This window comes from Arvicanthis niloticus, chromosome 7, assembly GCF_011762505.2.
Source record: "Arvicanthis niloticus isolate mArvNil1 chromosome 7, mArvNil1.pat.X, whole genome shotgun sequence".
In the NCBI taxonomy this organism is placed as follows: domain Eukaryota; kingdom Metazoa; phylum Chordata; class Mammalia; order Rodentia; family Muridae; genus Arvicanthis; species Arvicanthis niloticus.
In genome coordinates, this window is record NC_047664.1 from 72,062,181 (window position 1) to 72,079,838 (window position 17,658).

General features: G+C 37.0%; 1 protein-coding gene across 2 annotated transcripts in view; it reads right to left on the reverse strand.

Annotated features, from left to right (window-relative positions):
* The window catches only part of Gabra2 (gamma-aminobutyric acid type A receptor subunit alpha2), a 117,597-nt gene extending 107,260 nt beyond the window's left edge, over window positions 1–10,337 (reverse strand). Inside the window, exons 1-4 of one of the 2 annotated variants that reach the window (XM_076938622.1) lie at window positions 10,078–10,155; window positions 9,554–9,609; window positions 9,001–9,088; window positions 6,400–6,515 (exon numbers count right to left, since the gene is read on the reverse strand). In XM_076938622.1, coding sequence (XP_076794737.1) covers window positions 6,400–6,515; window positions 9,001–9,071 — 187 coding nt within the window. In that variant the 5' untranslated portion in view covers window positions 9,072–9,088; window positions 9,554–9,609; window positions 10,078–10,155. Of the gene's footprint in view, window positions 1–6,399; window positions 6,516–9,000; window positions 9,089–9,553; window positions 9,610–10,077 lie in introns of both variants that reach the window. The other variant, XM_034509296.2, reaches the window with a different exon arrangement.
* Window positions 10,338–17,658: the final 7,321 nt, after the last annotated feature.

Here is a 17,658-nt window from a genome sequence, read left to right on the forward strand (position 1 = left end):
AAGACTGAACAGTAAGACCTTCTCTCAAAACCAAACCAAAACCAAACAAAAAATTACATTTTATCTGCTCAAAAGTAAATAAGTTTTACAAGTCACGTATCATCCAAAGCAAGTATAATACTGAATATTGTCTGCACTGCATATGAAATACAACCAGTAACTATCATACTATCAACAAATATTGACTCCATCCTCTTAACACTGCACAAAGGCCTCAGATGTACATAATAAAATAAGCCCCCAATGGACAAATATGTCATTCATTTTATCTCTGTTTTAAAAAAGAAACTTCAAGGAAAGGTTGAGTACCATACCAAAAATTATTCAGGAAACATCTTATGACAACAGAATTCAGAACCAAGGAAAAGGGATTATCTAGGTCATTATTGATAAATAAGTAAATACATACATACACATAAATATATATAATAAAATCAAAATGTACTATAAATTTTTAACCCAAGGACCTTAGTAGTAGCTCATCCTATTTTGCTTCTAAAATATCTTTACATGTGCTTGATAATAGAACACAAACCTTTCATTTCTTTTAAATTGTTCCCAGAGTCATAGGCCCTTCCCTTACAAACAATCTTACAGGTCACTTCTAATGTCCTCTCCTTTGAATACACATCACACATCATTCTGAGAGCACATGAACCGTTGCTACTAACAACCTTTTTGCTTTCCAATCAGGTACTATACTTAAGGTATTGGGAATCTCTGAGTTATACTTCCAGCCCTGTATTTTTTAATATTTTTATTTTACTATATAGTTTTGTTACATAGAACAGGTTATCCCTGAGTTCATCCTCTTCTCCAGACTAATCTTGAACTCACGATACTCCCTGTTAGCCTCCCTAGTAGGTGAAAAATATCTCAACTTTTTTTCTGTATAAGTTGAATAGCCCATGTTAATTTTTTTAATAAATTCTAAAGTAACACGATTTATAGAAACATGCTATCACAAATCTCTCTGCAGTCTAAGGATAAGACTGAACTTATAAACTGACATTCAGGCCTGAAATCAATGACTCGACCGCACGTCTTTCATAACTGCTGACACTAAACTTCTTATGATTTCAGATCATAAAATAAGAACCCTAGAAAAATATGTTCTAGTCGAGCTCTTCAAAACAACTTTTCAAAAATGTAGTTAAGCATGGTACTCAATCTAGATTTCACAGACTGCATTCATAATTTAAATGTCAAGGCTTGTCATTTCTAATAGTTATCATTGCTGAGCAGCTCTGTGACTGTTAACTGTCATGAATATATGAGGCCTGTCTACACACTGCTTCTGCCAATGACCCCAGACAATTGATCTAAAAACAAATGTTGGTCTTTTTAGTAGGTTAACAATTTGAATGATTCCTCAGAAAAGTAAAACTATCAGTTTACCTAGGTTGCTATCTCCAATGTCTAACACAAAGATAAAGGAGTAACTTTATTCATGTACTAGAAAGTGCTGGTTAATTTTAATGTATATTCTTGATTGACAAGATTATGGACAATTCTATCTTGGGTCTCCAATCTTGTAAATAAGTAAGATTGCAAATTTTCAGGACCTATAATTATTTCATTGGTATGTTTTTTTTTTTCAAAAAATATCACCTCTTAAAAGATAGACTTCATGAAGAGATGACTTCTGATATTTATACAAATCCTAATGTGCTTCCCACTGCCTCCCAGAGGTATGTCATATGATGCTTTTTAAAGACTCTATGGCTAGCTTACCCATAAAACATATATGTGAGAGAGAAAGTCGATAAATAGGACTCCATACCCCATCTCACAGATGGGAAATAAGGCTAGATTGAAGACAAGACAATCATTTCAGTTCATGCTTTTAGCTTCTTAAAGAATCATTTGGTTTTGAATAATGTGGTAGCAAAACTGCTCTGACCCACCTAATTGTTCTGTAAATATGTTGATGGAAATATTGAAAGGACAATATGGTAATCTGTTTGAAATTATTGCATTTCTCTTAAGGGTAAAAGTAATATGTATAGGTAATTATTTTTCTAATTCATTGGAATTAAAGTTAATTCAAGAGATTCACAGGTGCTTATCTGAACCATCGTTCTGAAAGATTAGGACAGATATAACAGTAAATCATGCAAGAAAATTTGCAAAAAAAAAAAAAAAAAACTTGACAATCTACATGTGTCTTAAAAAGAGACACAATTAGCAATTAATTTGCAGTAATAAATAAATTAGCTTGTATATTAAAGTGTCTATGGAATAACGAAAGTAGGTAAGAGCAATCAAGATTGATGGGATAGTCATGATATAGGACGTATTAGGTTAGCCACAGAAGGTGATATCAATGAGTATCCCATATGCAAAGAAAACACCAACAAAAAATCCCCCACAGAGTGTCCTAATGTGTTCACAGAACAGAAAGGATGGCAGGGTTATGGAAGAGATATCTACAAACAGGGAGCTGTGTGAGGTGAAGTCAAAGAATGAATGAAAGTTAGATAGATCACTCAGGGCTACATAGATATCCAATGCAGGATGAACAGGGTGTGATTGCAGAGCTCAGAGCAGGCAAATATGATCTGACTTAAATTTTAAAAAGAATCTACCATTAATTATTAAATCCATTAAAAATGTATAATCCAATATATTGCATAACCTGTGCCTTGTATCTTAATTTCAGTACACCATCCTTCTCTCAGAATTAAATATGACCACTTACTTCAATTTAATATCACTCCCCCCCCTTAAAAATATCAATTCTTGGAGAGTCTAAGAAACTTCTTGGTGTGAGATCTAGTAGTAAAGAGAGCTGAATAACTTTACTAACTTATTGTTAAAATATGACTTCTCTTTAGATAGATAGATAGATAGATAGATAGATAGATAGATAGATAGATAGATAGATGTGTTATAAAAGGATAAAAGTAGCACTTATGATTAATTTTATCTAACTAGCTATCAATGAAGATGTTCATTTTAGTGTATTATTATTGAATTGAATACAGACCATTTCCTATATTAATTTATGGAATGTGACACATTATTTAACTGAACTTTCTATTTCAGGTGACTTTGTACATTCAGGTTAAGACTTTTAGGTAGAGAGGTGATTAGGCAATAAATAGTATATGCTATTCTCAAAAGAGGACAGGAGTTAATTCCCCAGCACCCAAAAAGCCTCCTGTAATTCCAACTCAAGGAGACTCTGACATCTCTGACCTCCAAGAAGACCTGTACTCAGGTGCACACACACCATCCAGACATAGACATAATCACAAATAAAAAGAATATACATTGCAATGTAAAAGTAATCATGATAATTTAAGTTTGCAAGAGTCTACTTAGAAAACTTTCACTGGCCTTCAATTATTTTCAATCATTTTTTTTAGTTGTCAATATGTACACCATTCTGCAATATGCAATTATATATGGCATCATACTCAACATTTGTCAGAACTGTGACATAAACCTTACTTTCAGGAATAATAAGTGTGCATCTACAGAGGCAGAATATTTAAAGTTTACACAAGTGCCGAGGACCAGAAATGGTATGTTAAATCTTCTGAGCAAGAGGCTCTTTTTCCTCAATGAGTCACACTGCTATCCTAAGTACTCATAGCTACAAAGGCACCTAGGTACAAGTATTCCCATTTTCCAGGTGGCAGAAACTTAATCAAGAAATCAACATTTATTTTATGGCCACAATATGCTAATTAATATTCAGTGGCAGAAACCACAGAGGATTTATGATACAAATCCTTACAATCTTTAAGATAATAAGAGGCACATGGAAATGAAATAAATAATACAATAAAATATGTAATAAGTGAGATATAGACACAACAACTGTTAAAGAAATTCAACAGATAGAATTGAATCTCAATATTTCAATTCTTTCAAGAAGGTCTGCACTAAAGATCACTAGTGTCGTAACATATTTTACATGAATGTTAGGCTTTCAATCAGCTGAGAAGAGGAATAAATGTCACTCTAGTAACAGGAGAGAATATAGTCAAGGGCCAAGAGAGCAGATGGAAATGGATTGTAAAAAGAAAATGGTGAAATCTGAGGTGCCAGATAGATGAGAACTGACTTAACATGAAAAATGTACCCCGAAAAGCAGACTGCAGGAAACTTGTTTTTCTTCTTAATGTGTTTGTGTTATTTTGTTTTGTTTTTGATCCTATGACAGAGAGGAAGAAAATAGCATTTGCTGAAATATTATGTAGCTGGTGTTATTGTGCAACATTCAAGTTATAAAACAGAAAGGTACAAACAGTGCCGATACACTTTTAATCAGAGGAAACAAGGCTTCTCTGCTCTGGCACCTTAATAGGTGGGGCATGGAGAACACCACTGTAGATATAGGTCGACCCTCAGCCTATGAATGCTCCATCCAGTATCATCAACAGTATCTATCAAATTGGGAACCATCGAAAGTATGGGATTGAGAGAAGAGAGTGGCACACATAAAGCAGTGTCAGGTAATAAGAGTAATCAGATCTTGCAATATTAGTACATAATCATTATAAAGGGATTGAGGAAGAAAAAGAGTAACACAAGAAATGAAAAAAAAAATATATTCCATTGAACCACGTGCCAAGACAATTGGAGTCTATATTTAAATGTGAGTAAATGGAATTTTAATGTAAGAGATCATATTTAAAAATTAGGAAATATTTGAAAGAGAAAATAGGTAGCTTCTCCAACCCAGCCATGCAACCCAAAAGCAAAATCATTTTTGAACTGAAAAACAATGAAGTTCAAGGTCTAGCTTTTATATTTTACAATTTATTTTGCACCAGGCAATTTATTTAAATATATAATTTTCTATGTTTGTGATAAAAGAGGGGCTCTTGTGCAATCCGTATCATAAACTAGCATTACAGATTAGGACAGTTTTGTGTTAGACTTGTTTCTCTAGCATAAGGATGGTAATAGTTTATTGGCATATTTTCTACCAAGATTTCTAAGCTGTTATGTTCCAACTAATTAGAAATATCTAGTATGAAGGAAAAACAGTCTCCCTTTTTATGTTTTCTGTTAGAAAATTAAGTGTTTTTCTTTTTCAAGTTTTCTCCTAAAAAAAAAAAAAATCTCTTGGAAATACAACCTATCACTGTGTCATTTTTGAAATATTGTTCTTCCCTGGGCCCTCTTTTAAATTTGAGGTACCACTCAAGAATTCACGTGAATAATAAAACAAAATTAAAAGACATTTTGTTTAACAAGTTGGATCTGTTTGTCTGTTTTTCTGCCACTGTCAAGATATTCTGTAAAATTTCCAAAGATATCCTGAAAACTAACAACTGATCTTTATTGAAATAATTACTGATATAAAAATTCACACATTGATTTAACATAAAGTTTTGATTAAGTCACAGGTACCCCAGGCTAGACCAGAAACTCCTTGTGTAGCTAAAAAAGGCTTTGAACGCCTAATCAGCTTACCTCGATCTCCCAAATGCTGAGACCACAGGTGTGTGTCACCAGGCCCAACTTAGTACAAATCTTATCAGCAGTGTTACAGAGCTGTAAAAGCTGCAGCCACCACAAATTGCACTGACCATTGCCTGGCATGGAATGTTCAGCTAATTTGCCTTACTTTTGAATCGATTAAGCACGGCAATAACTATGTGTACATGGACATACTTATCACATGTAGTTTCATAGTAGCTTTTTAAGTAACATATCTATATCTGTACAAATAGATAAGCGTTAAGCATTGTTAAAACTCATGAGTAACAATCCCTCGGCTTGGAATATTTTTAGCAGTCCCACCTGCATGCTTACTTGTATCTAAGTAAGACTTTAGTGTCACTTAGCAATCCTGAAGAGTAATTGTCATTTAACACACTAGCCGCCTCTAATTTCCTTTACTTTCTCAGATTTAAAAGAAAAATTTTTTACTTGAAAATTATTGTTGAAGCTTCAAATTCACCTGTGTGACAACTCTGTAAAGTAGGATTATAGCCACTACATATTTACAATATCGTTATATCTCATGTTATTGTGTATCTATGCTGATCTGAACATGAGCATTTGTAAAAGTGGTAATTTAGTAATAATTGATAACTACATAGGCACATCAGATAAATAATATAAACAGATATATTCTCTGCATAGAAAACAGGATGTTTCCAATCAATTAACTATAGAACTGTTCACACACACACACACACACACGTCCCTATATGAATATGGGGCATTCTACCATTCTACACAATATGTAACTAAACAGGTTAGACATGTACAATGGAAATTTATAATTATTTTGTGTTTTTAATTTCCATTATCTAGGACTTCAAATGCTTGACAATTCCTTCATGCATGAAATGCACTGAGATGAGAATACTACCTTTAACTTGTAGAGTCATTGTTTTTTGAAGGTTTAACATAAAGGAGAACTATTTTTACCTCCCAGTCCTGGTCTAAGGCGATTATCGTAACCATCCAGAAGTCTGTCTAGAATTCTTGTAAAGATGGTGATGTTATTTTTAGCCTCATCTTCTTGGATGTTAGCCAGCACCAACCTAAACAGATAATTTTACATATTTATTTATATCATGTATGTACAGACAGTGTTTGGCTAAGGGTCCAAATGATCTTTCTCCTTGATCTGAATTTAACTAAATTTAAGGCTTCTTCAGCCATTAGTGACACACATTTCTTTCTCTTTTTTGCTCTATAAATAACACTAAATTTATAGGGAAGGTAAGCATACTGTGTCAAAAATGAACAGTAAATACTAAGATATCAAAAGAACAATGGTAACACTTTTGAGACTTCCAGCACTTGACATTCTGTATGAACTATAATCTTAAAGTCTATTCTTTTGAACACACCATGTTTGTAGATTCTCATAAGCAGAAACTATCAGCAAGATTGTTTTGCAGTTAGATTGATAAAATAACTAGAGAATCTTCTGAAGTAATTCTTCAGTTGTTCTGAATATTACTTGGAAAATAAACTGTTATCTTAGTGGCACAAAATTTCTCTATCATTTTCGTACATAGCATTATTGTTCTCTTATGTCTTTCACATTTTTAGAGGAAGGTAATTTCCTCACTTAGGGTATACCTCCACCCAATGGCCAAATATAATATAGACATCAGGGGAACTCCACTGGCAGGTTGCCAGGCTCCAGTGTAGCCAGGAGATGGAGGTGGGTCCTAAAGGCAGAAGCAATACACAGCCTCACAGACACTATGAAGGCCAGGTCCTTTGAATGGTCTCAGAGGAGTGATAAGGGGCTACATAAAAATGAAAGTGTCCAGTTACCCTTTCTCTGGTGATAAATTTGTGGCAAGAAAAAGAGGTCTTAAAACACCCCCAACAAAGCTTTGAGACAGGGCTTTTTGTCCATTATTTCTGTCATAAAGAAACCTGATTTTCTGACAGCAATTTGGTTCCAAAGAAACTGAATGTATAAAACAGAGTGTCCCCTTTCATTGCCACTTTTTTTCTCAGAATGATTCAGAGATTTAAATTACTGTCCCCAAAAAAGAATCATTTATATAATAGAATAAAATACTGCCATGAACATTATTGGTCAAATATAGAACAGAGAATGAGTAGACTGATATTTAGTTAAGCTGTCAGTGGTGGTTCTTGATGCTTATTAATCCATAAATCGACTGTCCAAACCTTTAAAGTCAATGAGCATTTGCGCTTACATCCTCGTCAATATATCATGGAAAACATCACTGACAGAGATCATTTACATTTGCATGAGTGCAGAACCGGAAGGTAACAATACTCATATTACACAAAACAATGGCAACAAACTTCAAGTTTGCATTCTGAAGAGCAGAGTGAATGTTGAAGTGTGGACAAGAAGACAAACATCCTCAACTTACGTAAGAATATCAATTCATACACTCTGCCTTCAGAAGTTTCTCATTCTGATTTTAAAGCCAGTCCCTATGACAGTCGCAAAAGTCTAGCTGAGGTGTTTCACCTGGAGGTATTTGTTTCTCAGTCATATTTCAGATTCTCCTTATAAAGTCAATATACAGTCATAGTGGGCACTTTCTAATTAAGTGAAGTATTTCCAAATAGATTTCTTTTCTGTTCCAAAATATCTTAAACATTATTTGGTAAAAACTCATAAAGGGACTAATAAAATGATATAACACTCATTTAAAAGTAATGGCTACAGAAGAATTCTAACAAAATTTGTATTTTAATTTTTCTTGCATTTAAAACCATTCCCTACATGCATTCAATAAAATATACCCACTGCTGGTTTTATATAAAAAAAAAAAATCAGAGAAGACGATGATCACTATTAAATTACTTAAAGCAATCAAACTAATTTCAGTGTAGATAATAGGCAAAAGAAAATTCACACATTTGAAGTAACCAATCTTTTTATCACTAACCATCTAAAAAACAAAATATCTCTAAATTAACAAGATGAAAAAGTTGGTTCATAAATTAGCTTTTGCTTTATTGTCTGTGATTGTCAAGTTGTATGCTGCCTCCACCTAGAGGTCTCAGACTCACATATCAGTTAGGTTTTCTATGTTGTCAATAGAGGCCCCACTGACTGAGAACAAAATGCAAAGAAAGAAACAAAAAGAAAAAAAAAAAACTAAGTTGCCACTTAAATGATTTAGCTGATTTTTTTGTTTGTTTTTTGTTTGTTTGTTTGTTTGTTCCAAGGAGAGTTTGGCCACTTTACCAGATTTTGGTATAACTATGTGTACCTTAACTACAAACATTCTTTGGACTAATATATTCCTGATAGGGTAGTCTCTTCTTCAATCAAATGTCTCAAACAGGAAAAAAAAAAAACTTTCACTTTTGTGTTTGGTTGCTCAAAAAGAAAAAAAAAAAAAAAACAATCAGCAAACTTTTTAGAGTTGCAGACACTTAGTAGGTCAATTTCCTGTACAATCTATTTCCACTAAAATTAATTCCTCAAAACACCTAGTCTTTTAAGGAATGTGTATATGGTTATGTCACTTACAAATCACTCCTAGACCTTAAATGAAGAAATCAAAAACATCTCACCTGGCTGGGTCCCACACTAGGACAACAAGCAGCAGAGACCATATGTTGCAGGTGTTCAATTTTGTCTTCATCTTCCTTGTTGGCGAAGCTATGGAAGAAAAACAAAATTAAATTAAATTTGTTCTCAGTCCTGCCAAGCAAGTTACCCAAAAGAATTCTATTTCAATTGGGGGTGGGGGGAAGGGAGTGTTACTCCTGTCTACTAAGTGTAAGGCTGGATGACAGGGAGGGAGGAAGGATTTTCTTTCTTTCTTTCTTTCTTTTTTTTTTTTTTTAATGGCAAGACGACACCACTAATACATTTTCCTCTGCCCGTAACTTCCCCCCAACCCCATCCTCTGCAAACACTTCGCTATGCACATATGAAATGACAACACCGGGACTCTAAACTGACATAGGAGCTTATGAAGGAAAAGGTTGGAGGAGTGAGTGCGAACGAGGTGGAGAGACGGATACTCCACGCCTCGCCCTCTCAAGGAAGACCACCTCCGCAGCCACAGCAGGAGAAGCTGGCAGCAAGCAGCCTACTTTTCCATTAGTATCTTTTCCTTACAGTGAATTGCGGTCCTCGCGTCTCCACTTTGCTCAGCAACAACCACCACCCGCCCCCTGTCAAAAAAAAAAATAAAAAATCAAATCCAAGTCATTCTCCCTGCCCTTCCACATTTGCCCACGTCCATGTTCAAGAGGCAGCAGGGTGGAAATCAAGTGCTGCGAACTCCGTTTGACAGCTGCTCTGGAGCCAAGACTACCAAAAGAGCGTGAGGCTCAGGATCAGACGCCGAGCAGGCAGGCAGCGCAGCCGGTGTGTGCAAAGTTGGAGACTGTAAAAGAGCCGGGCCAGCGTGCAGCCGCCACCGGACTGGCTCTTGGATTTTTATTGTAGTTGCGAATATACGTGGCTGGGGAGGGACATTGGAATTAGATTTTGGAGGCTAGAGAGAATAGAAGAACCTGAGCCTCCGTGTGGAAGGAGCATGAAGAGTGGAGTGGGTTGGTGGGGTGGGGGTGGCATGCTGGCGAAGCAGAGGAGAATGAGCAAAGGTCCCCCGCTGCCACCAATATCTGCGACCCTACCTGAACAGCAAGCAGAAGTAGATGTTTTCCTCCAGTGGCTCTAATTCTGTCTCCACAGAAAACTTGAGAGAGAGAGAGAGAGAGAGAGAGAGAGAGAGAGAGAGAGAGAGAGAGAGAGAGAGAGAGAGAGAGAGAGAGAGAGAGAGAGAGAGAGAGAGAGACTGCAGCAGCCTAAAGAGCAGGCAGCGAACCGATGGGCTGGTGTAAGCTGGAGCAGAGCTTGAGGAGTCGTGGCCGCGCGAGGAGTAGGCGGCGAAGGCGTCCGTAGTGGCGGTGATGGGCGGAGGAGGAGGAAGAGGAGGAGGGAGTTGCGATCGCAGGAGCAGGGGGTGGGGGCGCGGAGGCGCGATGCGCGCAGGCAGCAGCGGGCACGAGCCCCGCGCCTGGAGGAGGAGGAGCCAGCCTAAGGAAGAGGACTAAGGAGGTTCCCGAGAATAGGGGACCCCCTACCCCCCACCCTAATCCTGACCAAGCGACCGCCGCCCTCTGGGCACCTGGGGTAGCACAGCCGGGGTGGCGCGGGGCACCCCAGTGCGCCTGGGAGAGCCGCTGCCCGCGCCCACACCGCGCTGGAGGAGTGGAGCCCACACCCCGCCCGGAGCTGCTCTCCGGCGGCAGTTAGCTTCCTGGTGTAAGGGTTAGGGGGCGGCTGCTGGTGAGTGTGGGTGCTGAACTGTGAGTGGCGTGTGTTTGAGAGGCCCTAGTTCCCGCGGGCCGCTCCCTGCCGCTGGTCCCCCTACATCATCCTTAGTGGAGCAACGCCTGGAAGAGGTAACGATGTATGGCTCCCACTGGAGGGCGAAGGGGCTAATCACGCCTTTACTTAGTCATCAGCGCATCCACGCAGGACCATGTTAAACGCACGTTACGTGGAATTACACAGCAGGAAGTTTCTTTGATTTCCTTAGCCCTCTGGATGTACCTCTTTCCTCAGTGTTTTCATAATTAGGACCAGTTTCCCCTCAAGCTAGGAGGTCTGGAGACTTGCCCATAACAGATCAGCGAGGGCCTTGTGCTGACCTTACACTTCGTGAACCCCTCTGCCTTCTTTCAGCAATGCTTTTGCCTAGTCTCTTTGTCCAGCCATTCTCCTTACCTGCTGATCAAGATTCAGTCAAGACTCAGCTATAAAAAGTTTACATTAGCCCGGAGCAAAGGAACCCGCTGCCTTCTTTCCATTGCAGACAGGAGCGAGATGGAGCAGTTTGAGGTTTCCCCCTTTAGGGCTTTTTCTTGGCAGGGACTTGTAATTCCAAATCTATCATACACTTTGAGAATTCTGTGTTTGATCTGTCTGATTTTTTTTTCTTCCGTTTTATCTGGTGCGATGAAATCGAACCGTGCAACTTGAACAGAAAAAGAAAAGGGAAACCAATGAAAAAGAAAAGAAAAATCTTTTCCTTTTTGTACTGTGCAGGAGACTGAATCTTAGGAACATTCTACTCAGGCAAACCAGAGCCGCTCTTTATCCTTCTCCCAGAAGTTTTTTATAAATGTGAGATACCATAAAAGGAGAAAGGGGGAGTTTAGTAAGCTTGTAACGACTCTATTATTTTAAATTCAGAGTCAATATGTGCCAAATATATCATTTTAGTAGTTGGGCACACAAAAAATCAGATGTTGTTTGCTAGACGGTGCAGTTTTCTTAACAGGCAGTGCTACTATACAGTACATTTAAGCTTTGCTTCGAAGATTATGGGAAGAGAGGAAGACAGTTACAATAGAAATATTTCAGGCTGTTCCTTTTTAAACCGTCAGCCACCACTTCGCCAATGAGCGTTTAACATCTTATAGCCTAAGCAAACATTTCTTCTTATTTAGCTGGTCCTATGAAGAAAGGAGCAACATGCAGCCTTCTCCTCCTCCGTCATTAATATTCCTTTCCTGGCTTGTCCATTGAGGAGCCTAATTGAAATTCACAGAGATAAAAGACATGCCATTTAAAACCTTGCACGCAGGGAATCTAGAGCCTTTTACTTGGTGAGTACACTCCCTACTGCCCCTTCCTGTTCCACTCCTACGGGTCCTTTGCTCTTAGGAGAGCTCTACGCTGTTTACATCCCTGCTAAACTGTTTATATATTGATCAGGGCCACCATATTTGCCCTATCTCCCTAAGATTTCTCTTTCATGAACTTCAGTCTTTGTAAAGATGTTCACATAGTATTCTGAAACTTACTTACTGCTATTTTTTTTTCCTCTTGATGTTGATATGGGAAAAAAAATAGACTCCGATTCTAACTGCCCTCTTCCATTTTAAAACTTTTATCAACTGAAGTGATTTGTTTTGTTTTGTTTTTTTTTTAAAAAAAAAAAAAACAGCTTTGTCTGTAAACAGCCTGATTAAACTTGTAATCTCACTCACATACAATCTGCATTTGAAAAACGTTGTCAAGTTCAAGCAGGCTGATCCGGGTAATTCCTTTCCATCACTTAGTTTCTGTGGAAGAGTGTGTTGAAACAGTTCAAAGATGTGGATATACATTTATGGGATCTAGAGTATAACTAAAAATCTTTTAAGTCATAAAATTTTGATTTTTAATATTTCCTCCCAGAAAATGTTTTATGATTTCTATTGATGTTGGACACCTATGGTTTACACTTCAAAGCACATTGAAGGAATTGGAAATCAGAAAACGCTGATGGTAGATAACAGTCATCTGCCTCAAAGCTCTATTCACACAGATATCTCCCTGTAGTCTCCGAATGGTCCAATCTCCTCAAACATCTGCATGCAGCCTGGTTTCCCTCTCAGCTCTTTATGGTAGTGTGTGGATAAACAGCCTGAACTCGGAGAACCTGACCTGTGGTTGGTGACTAAGATTTTTCTACCTATTTCCTTTGGAACAAATCCTGGAGAAGCTGACACTGAAAAAAAACGATAGCTAATTGGTTGCCAGTAAATCCATTCCCATCCCTGCTTGGCCAGTGCAGAGCCTCCTGAGTTGAACCCATTTGATTGACTTGTCCAAATTGGATTGGGGCAAGAAGAACATTACACGTGCAGCATCCAAGACCTTGTAAAGTCCAAGAATAAAAGAAAGCAGGAGAATCTGAAGGTCTTTTATTTATGTTGCATTTTTCTTATATCTCCTAATACTGTATGATTTTTTAATTTGTTACAAAAATGTTATTTTTCCATTTCTACAGACCAAGTTGGGCACTACTACTCCAAACCCTCCACATGCCTTAAGAACATCACAACACTTGAAGCTTTCTTTTAAGAAAGCAAATAGTATATGTGTCTGCATGTATAAACATACATTAAGAGTGTAATGCAGAAGCTTCCTTTGACAGTATAGGGTAACCCATATAGAGGCAACTGGTCAACTTGCAGAGCATGAGACTGTGGAGTGCAGGGCTATAAACAGGCCAGCTATATCACACCACTCGTCTCAGGGACAGTCACAGGGAGAGCGTGGAAAGACTGTGAGAGCCAGAGGTAATAGAAATCTAAATCATCAGAGTATTTTCTGAACAGGACAAGACTATTGAACATATAAACTCACAATAGCTTTGACTGCAAACACAAGACCTGCAGAAACAAAATACTAGCTTTCATTTTGGAAGGAGAACATGACATGAAAGCCTTCTCTGAAAAACTATTGGCAATTGATAGCTGCCTGTAATGGAGATTAATTTTTCTCACGGATTAGATGCCTAAGAGACTATTCGTGCTGAAATAGATGGTCCTACCACCAAGTATATACAGATCAGCATTAAGTGGATTAATGGATACAGTCGGTTAAAGAAAAATAAAAGTTCATATGAAGTTAGGGAGAAGAATTGGCTGGGGAGACTGTGAAGGAATTGAAGAGTTGGGAAAGGTGAGTGGATTTGATTGAAATATATCACATTCGTGTACAAAATTGCCAAACAAGTTTTCAAAAATTATAAAAAGAAAATATATGAACTTTAAAGCAATTTATGTGTAGTAAACATCTATGTTGGGTATCTGAATAAATAAAATCAATAAGAACATTTTAATGTCATTTCTACAAACTTCAGCTTTCCATTTGATTCCCTATACTTTGGAATAATAAACCAGAATTACTTTATTAAGAATAGCATTGTGCCATATGTAAAATGTTAGTGTAAAATAGCATTTTATTCAAATGGGGATACGTGGCCTGTTGAAACTGTTTATCTGACATGAGGAAGGATAAGGACATGGTCTTGAGTTTGATTTCCAGGACCAAATGGTAAAAATGAGAGAAGCAACTCCCCCATGTGCATAGCATGACACATCCCCTTCCCCAAAATATGTAAGAAAACTGTTTCTTTAAAATATATAAATACCCAGAAAAACCTCAGGTGAGGATGCAAGTCAGGAACTAAAGGATACAACTTTGTTTACAAAGTGAAAGACTTTTCTACATGAGTACCTTCATAATATCCAAATATTCTTTGAGTATAAATCTGTTTTCTCACATTAACTGAGTTAGAAAAACCAAAACAGAAATGAAAGGAAAACTGGAGCAAACACCCATTTGGCAATTCTCAAGTCAAAATTGTAGCTTGATCAAACTCTATTTTCCTTGAAAGCTGTATTTAGATGGATGGTTAGACTCCCAGTTTCTTGAAAGAAAAGCAGCTGTAAAGTGGGAGCAACTAGTCTTAGAAAGAAATAAACTCTAAGCTTCTCCCTCCCACTAATGTATCTGGGTCACATTTCATTAGAGCTAAATGTATCCTGATATACTAGCTAGATTAAGCTGTACACATTACTGTTTTCAAAGATACTCTGTAAATTTTCATAAAGTAGTTTTACAAATTCTTATCCAGCTTTCAGATAGAATGTACCAACCATTTAGTGTATATTGGTGGTTTCTGGTATTTTTAAAGCTGACTTCCATACAATTAAAAACATATAGAATAGTTTGTAAGACATTTATTGCTATCTTTCTGTGGAATTGTCAATAAATTTCTTTTCAGTTCATTCAACTGTTCTGAAAACACAAATAGAACTTCAATAACTTACCCCAAAATGTTCCTAGAAAAGTGCACTATGAATTTTGTTCAGTCTTTGCCTGGGAATATATCTGTAATTACTAATGAAAATAATGAACTTGCAGGAATTCCATTTGTAGAACTGTTCATTTTATTTAAAAATGCTTTTACATATCAACACATGTAATCTTCAAAATTTTATGATTTCAAATTTATGATGAGAAAACTCTGAGTTTGCATTCTTAACTACTGTAGAAAGGACATGCATATATATTGAGGGGGAAAAAACCCACAACCAGGCTATGAATATTTTACATCAATCAGAGACATGAAACAGAAAATAGTAATCAATTATTTCTAAGAAAAAGATAAATAATCCATAGTAAGTTAATTATGGATATTAAATGATTTCATGTATAGATCATCATCCTTGGAGATTCATTGTATCTGCCAGAATGATTTGCTCATAGTTGCTCTTAAATAATTGCTGACATTTGTAGATTTAAGTCCTTTGAGATACAGATTAGGAGACTTCATACCAATATTAAAGGTGCTATGACCTTGGTTGTCTCATTAGATATGAGCATATGTAATATATGCTTGTGAGTCCCAAAAGTCCTTTCTAAAAAATGTACTGGCCATTACTGCTTAGACATCTATTTTTCTTCAAGATATTTCATTTCTATGTACTGTCTTCTATGTGCCATCTGACTTATGCCTCCCCCAATCTGCATCCTGAAAATTCTTGCTTTTTTAACACCCCATAATCACCACATAGGCACATTGGTTGTTGATGACAAATTGTTGATTACTGTTGCTATCCGTTGAATCATAACACATTACCAATTCCATACCCTTCACAATTTCAGCATTGGCTTGAAGTCTTTCAGTACCAATAAGTAGTAGGCTTCCATGTACTTTCTCTCTTTCTGCTGCATACTTCTCTAGTATATCTTTCTAAAGCCAAGATCTTGCTAGTACCAATGAAAGTGCCATTTGAGTCATTTAGAAATCTGTTTAAGAAACAATCCAAGTTAACAAAACTGTTTTGCACAGCACATTGGAATCTAGCTTCAATTCTTCCTTCCCTGCACTGCCCCAGTATATTAGCAACCGTTTTGTCACTGTGATTCGAAGCATGAAAAGAAACTTTAAGAAGAATTTTATTAAGGTAGCATTTTAAAAGGATAACATTGACTGCAGTGGAGGAGAGCATAGCAACCAGAGTGTCTTTGCAGCTATAGTAATGAGAACTTGTTTACACTTGTTAGGATCAAGAAACAGAAGAGGGGGCATGATGGCACTCAGCTGATCTTCTCATTTTCCATTGTATTCAGGCCAGGACTCAGCCCTTGGGTTAAGGCCTGCAATCGTTTCCCTTCATGTAATCCTCCCTACCCTAGAAATGCAAATGACTTGGCAGAAATAGTCAGAGGAATGCCACACTAATACCCTAGATTTTATTTAATCCAATCACATTGACCGTCACACGTGTACATCTGTGTGCCTGCAGGTGATTCAGACATGAAAGATGTCATCATTGTTCCTCCAAGAATTATCTCCTTTCAATATGCTTTGTATCTTCATAGCTCATGCCATTTCTTTCAAACACTAGTATTTCATATCCTTATGCCTCTGGTTCCCACTGCTTTATCAAACATAATCTCACTTTCACACTGTACCTGGTGAATAGCCCATGCTTTAGCCCTATAAGTTATTTACTATGTCTCCAGGAAAAAGTCATACTTGCATTTATAACCTCAATCAGTATAGCATAGAAACTTAGCATTGGACCCAAAATATTAAACTTAATTATTCTATCTCGTTTAGTGATGTTATAAAAAATACCGTATCCCAGAAAGCCTTTAAGCAAGATATCTCATGCCTACATGGTTCTAGAGGCTACAAAAACTAACACTGGGGCCAATGTAGTAAATATTTGCTGAGGAGCTACTTTCTTCTCACCATATCTTCACAAAGTAAATCATGATAAAATATAATTCCTGGGACCTCTTTTAAGTGGACCTAATTTCATTTGTTTAGGCTGAATTCACTCCCAAGACCTGAATATCTTCTCCTCAATGATCCCACCTCCAACTCCTTAGAGGGTAGATATTCAGTGTGTGAATTTGAGCAAGACACAAACATTCGTACCATAAAAGAGGCTTGTTGGCTCTCGTCTTGTCTTCTCCTTTTCCCATTGTATTCAACTCATGACTCAGCCCAGAGGGCAGTGCCTCCAACATTCTACTTGTATGCTTACTTTAGATGACTTCATCAAATGTCCTTAAAGGTAGGAGTCTTTTCCCAATCATCTCTTTCTTTTGTTTGGAGCAGATTGAAGCAGATATTTATGGTTTCCCAGAAAAATCTTGGGGAATAAATGAAATAAATCAAAGGATAAACAACCTACTGAATGAATGAGAGAGGACAAGAATTCTCATGCTTACATACATACATACATACATACATACATACATACATACCATATATATATATGTCATCAAACCTCTTTCAGTGACACTGAGAGACACTAGTTGTGCTAAGAATTAATAACCTTCTAATACCTACAGGAACATCTTACTGACACTCTTTCCTAACCATTCAGTTTGAGACAAATTCTTTAAATCCA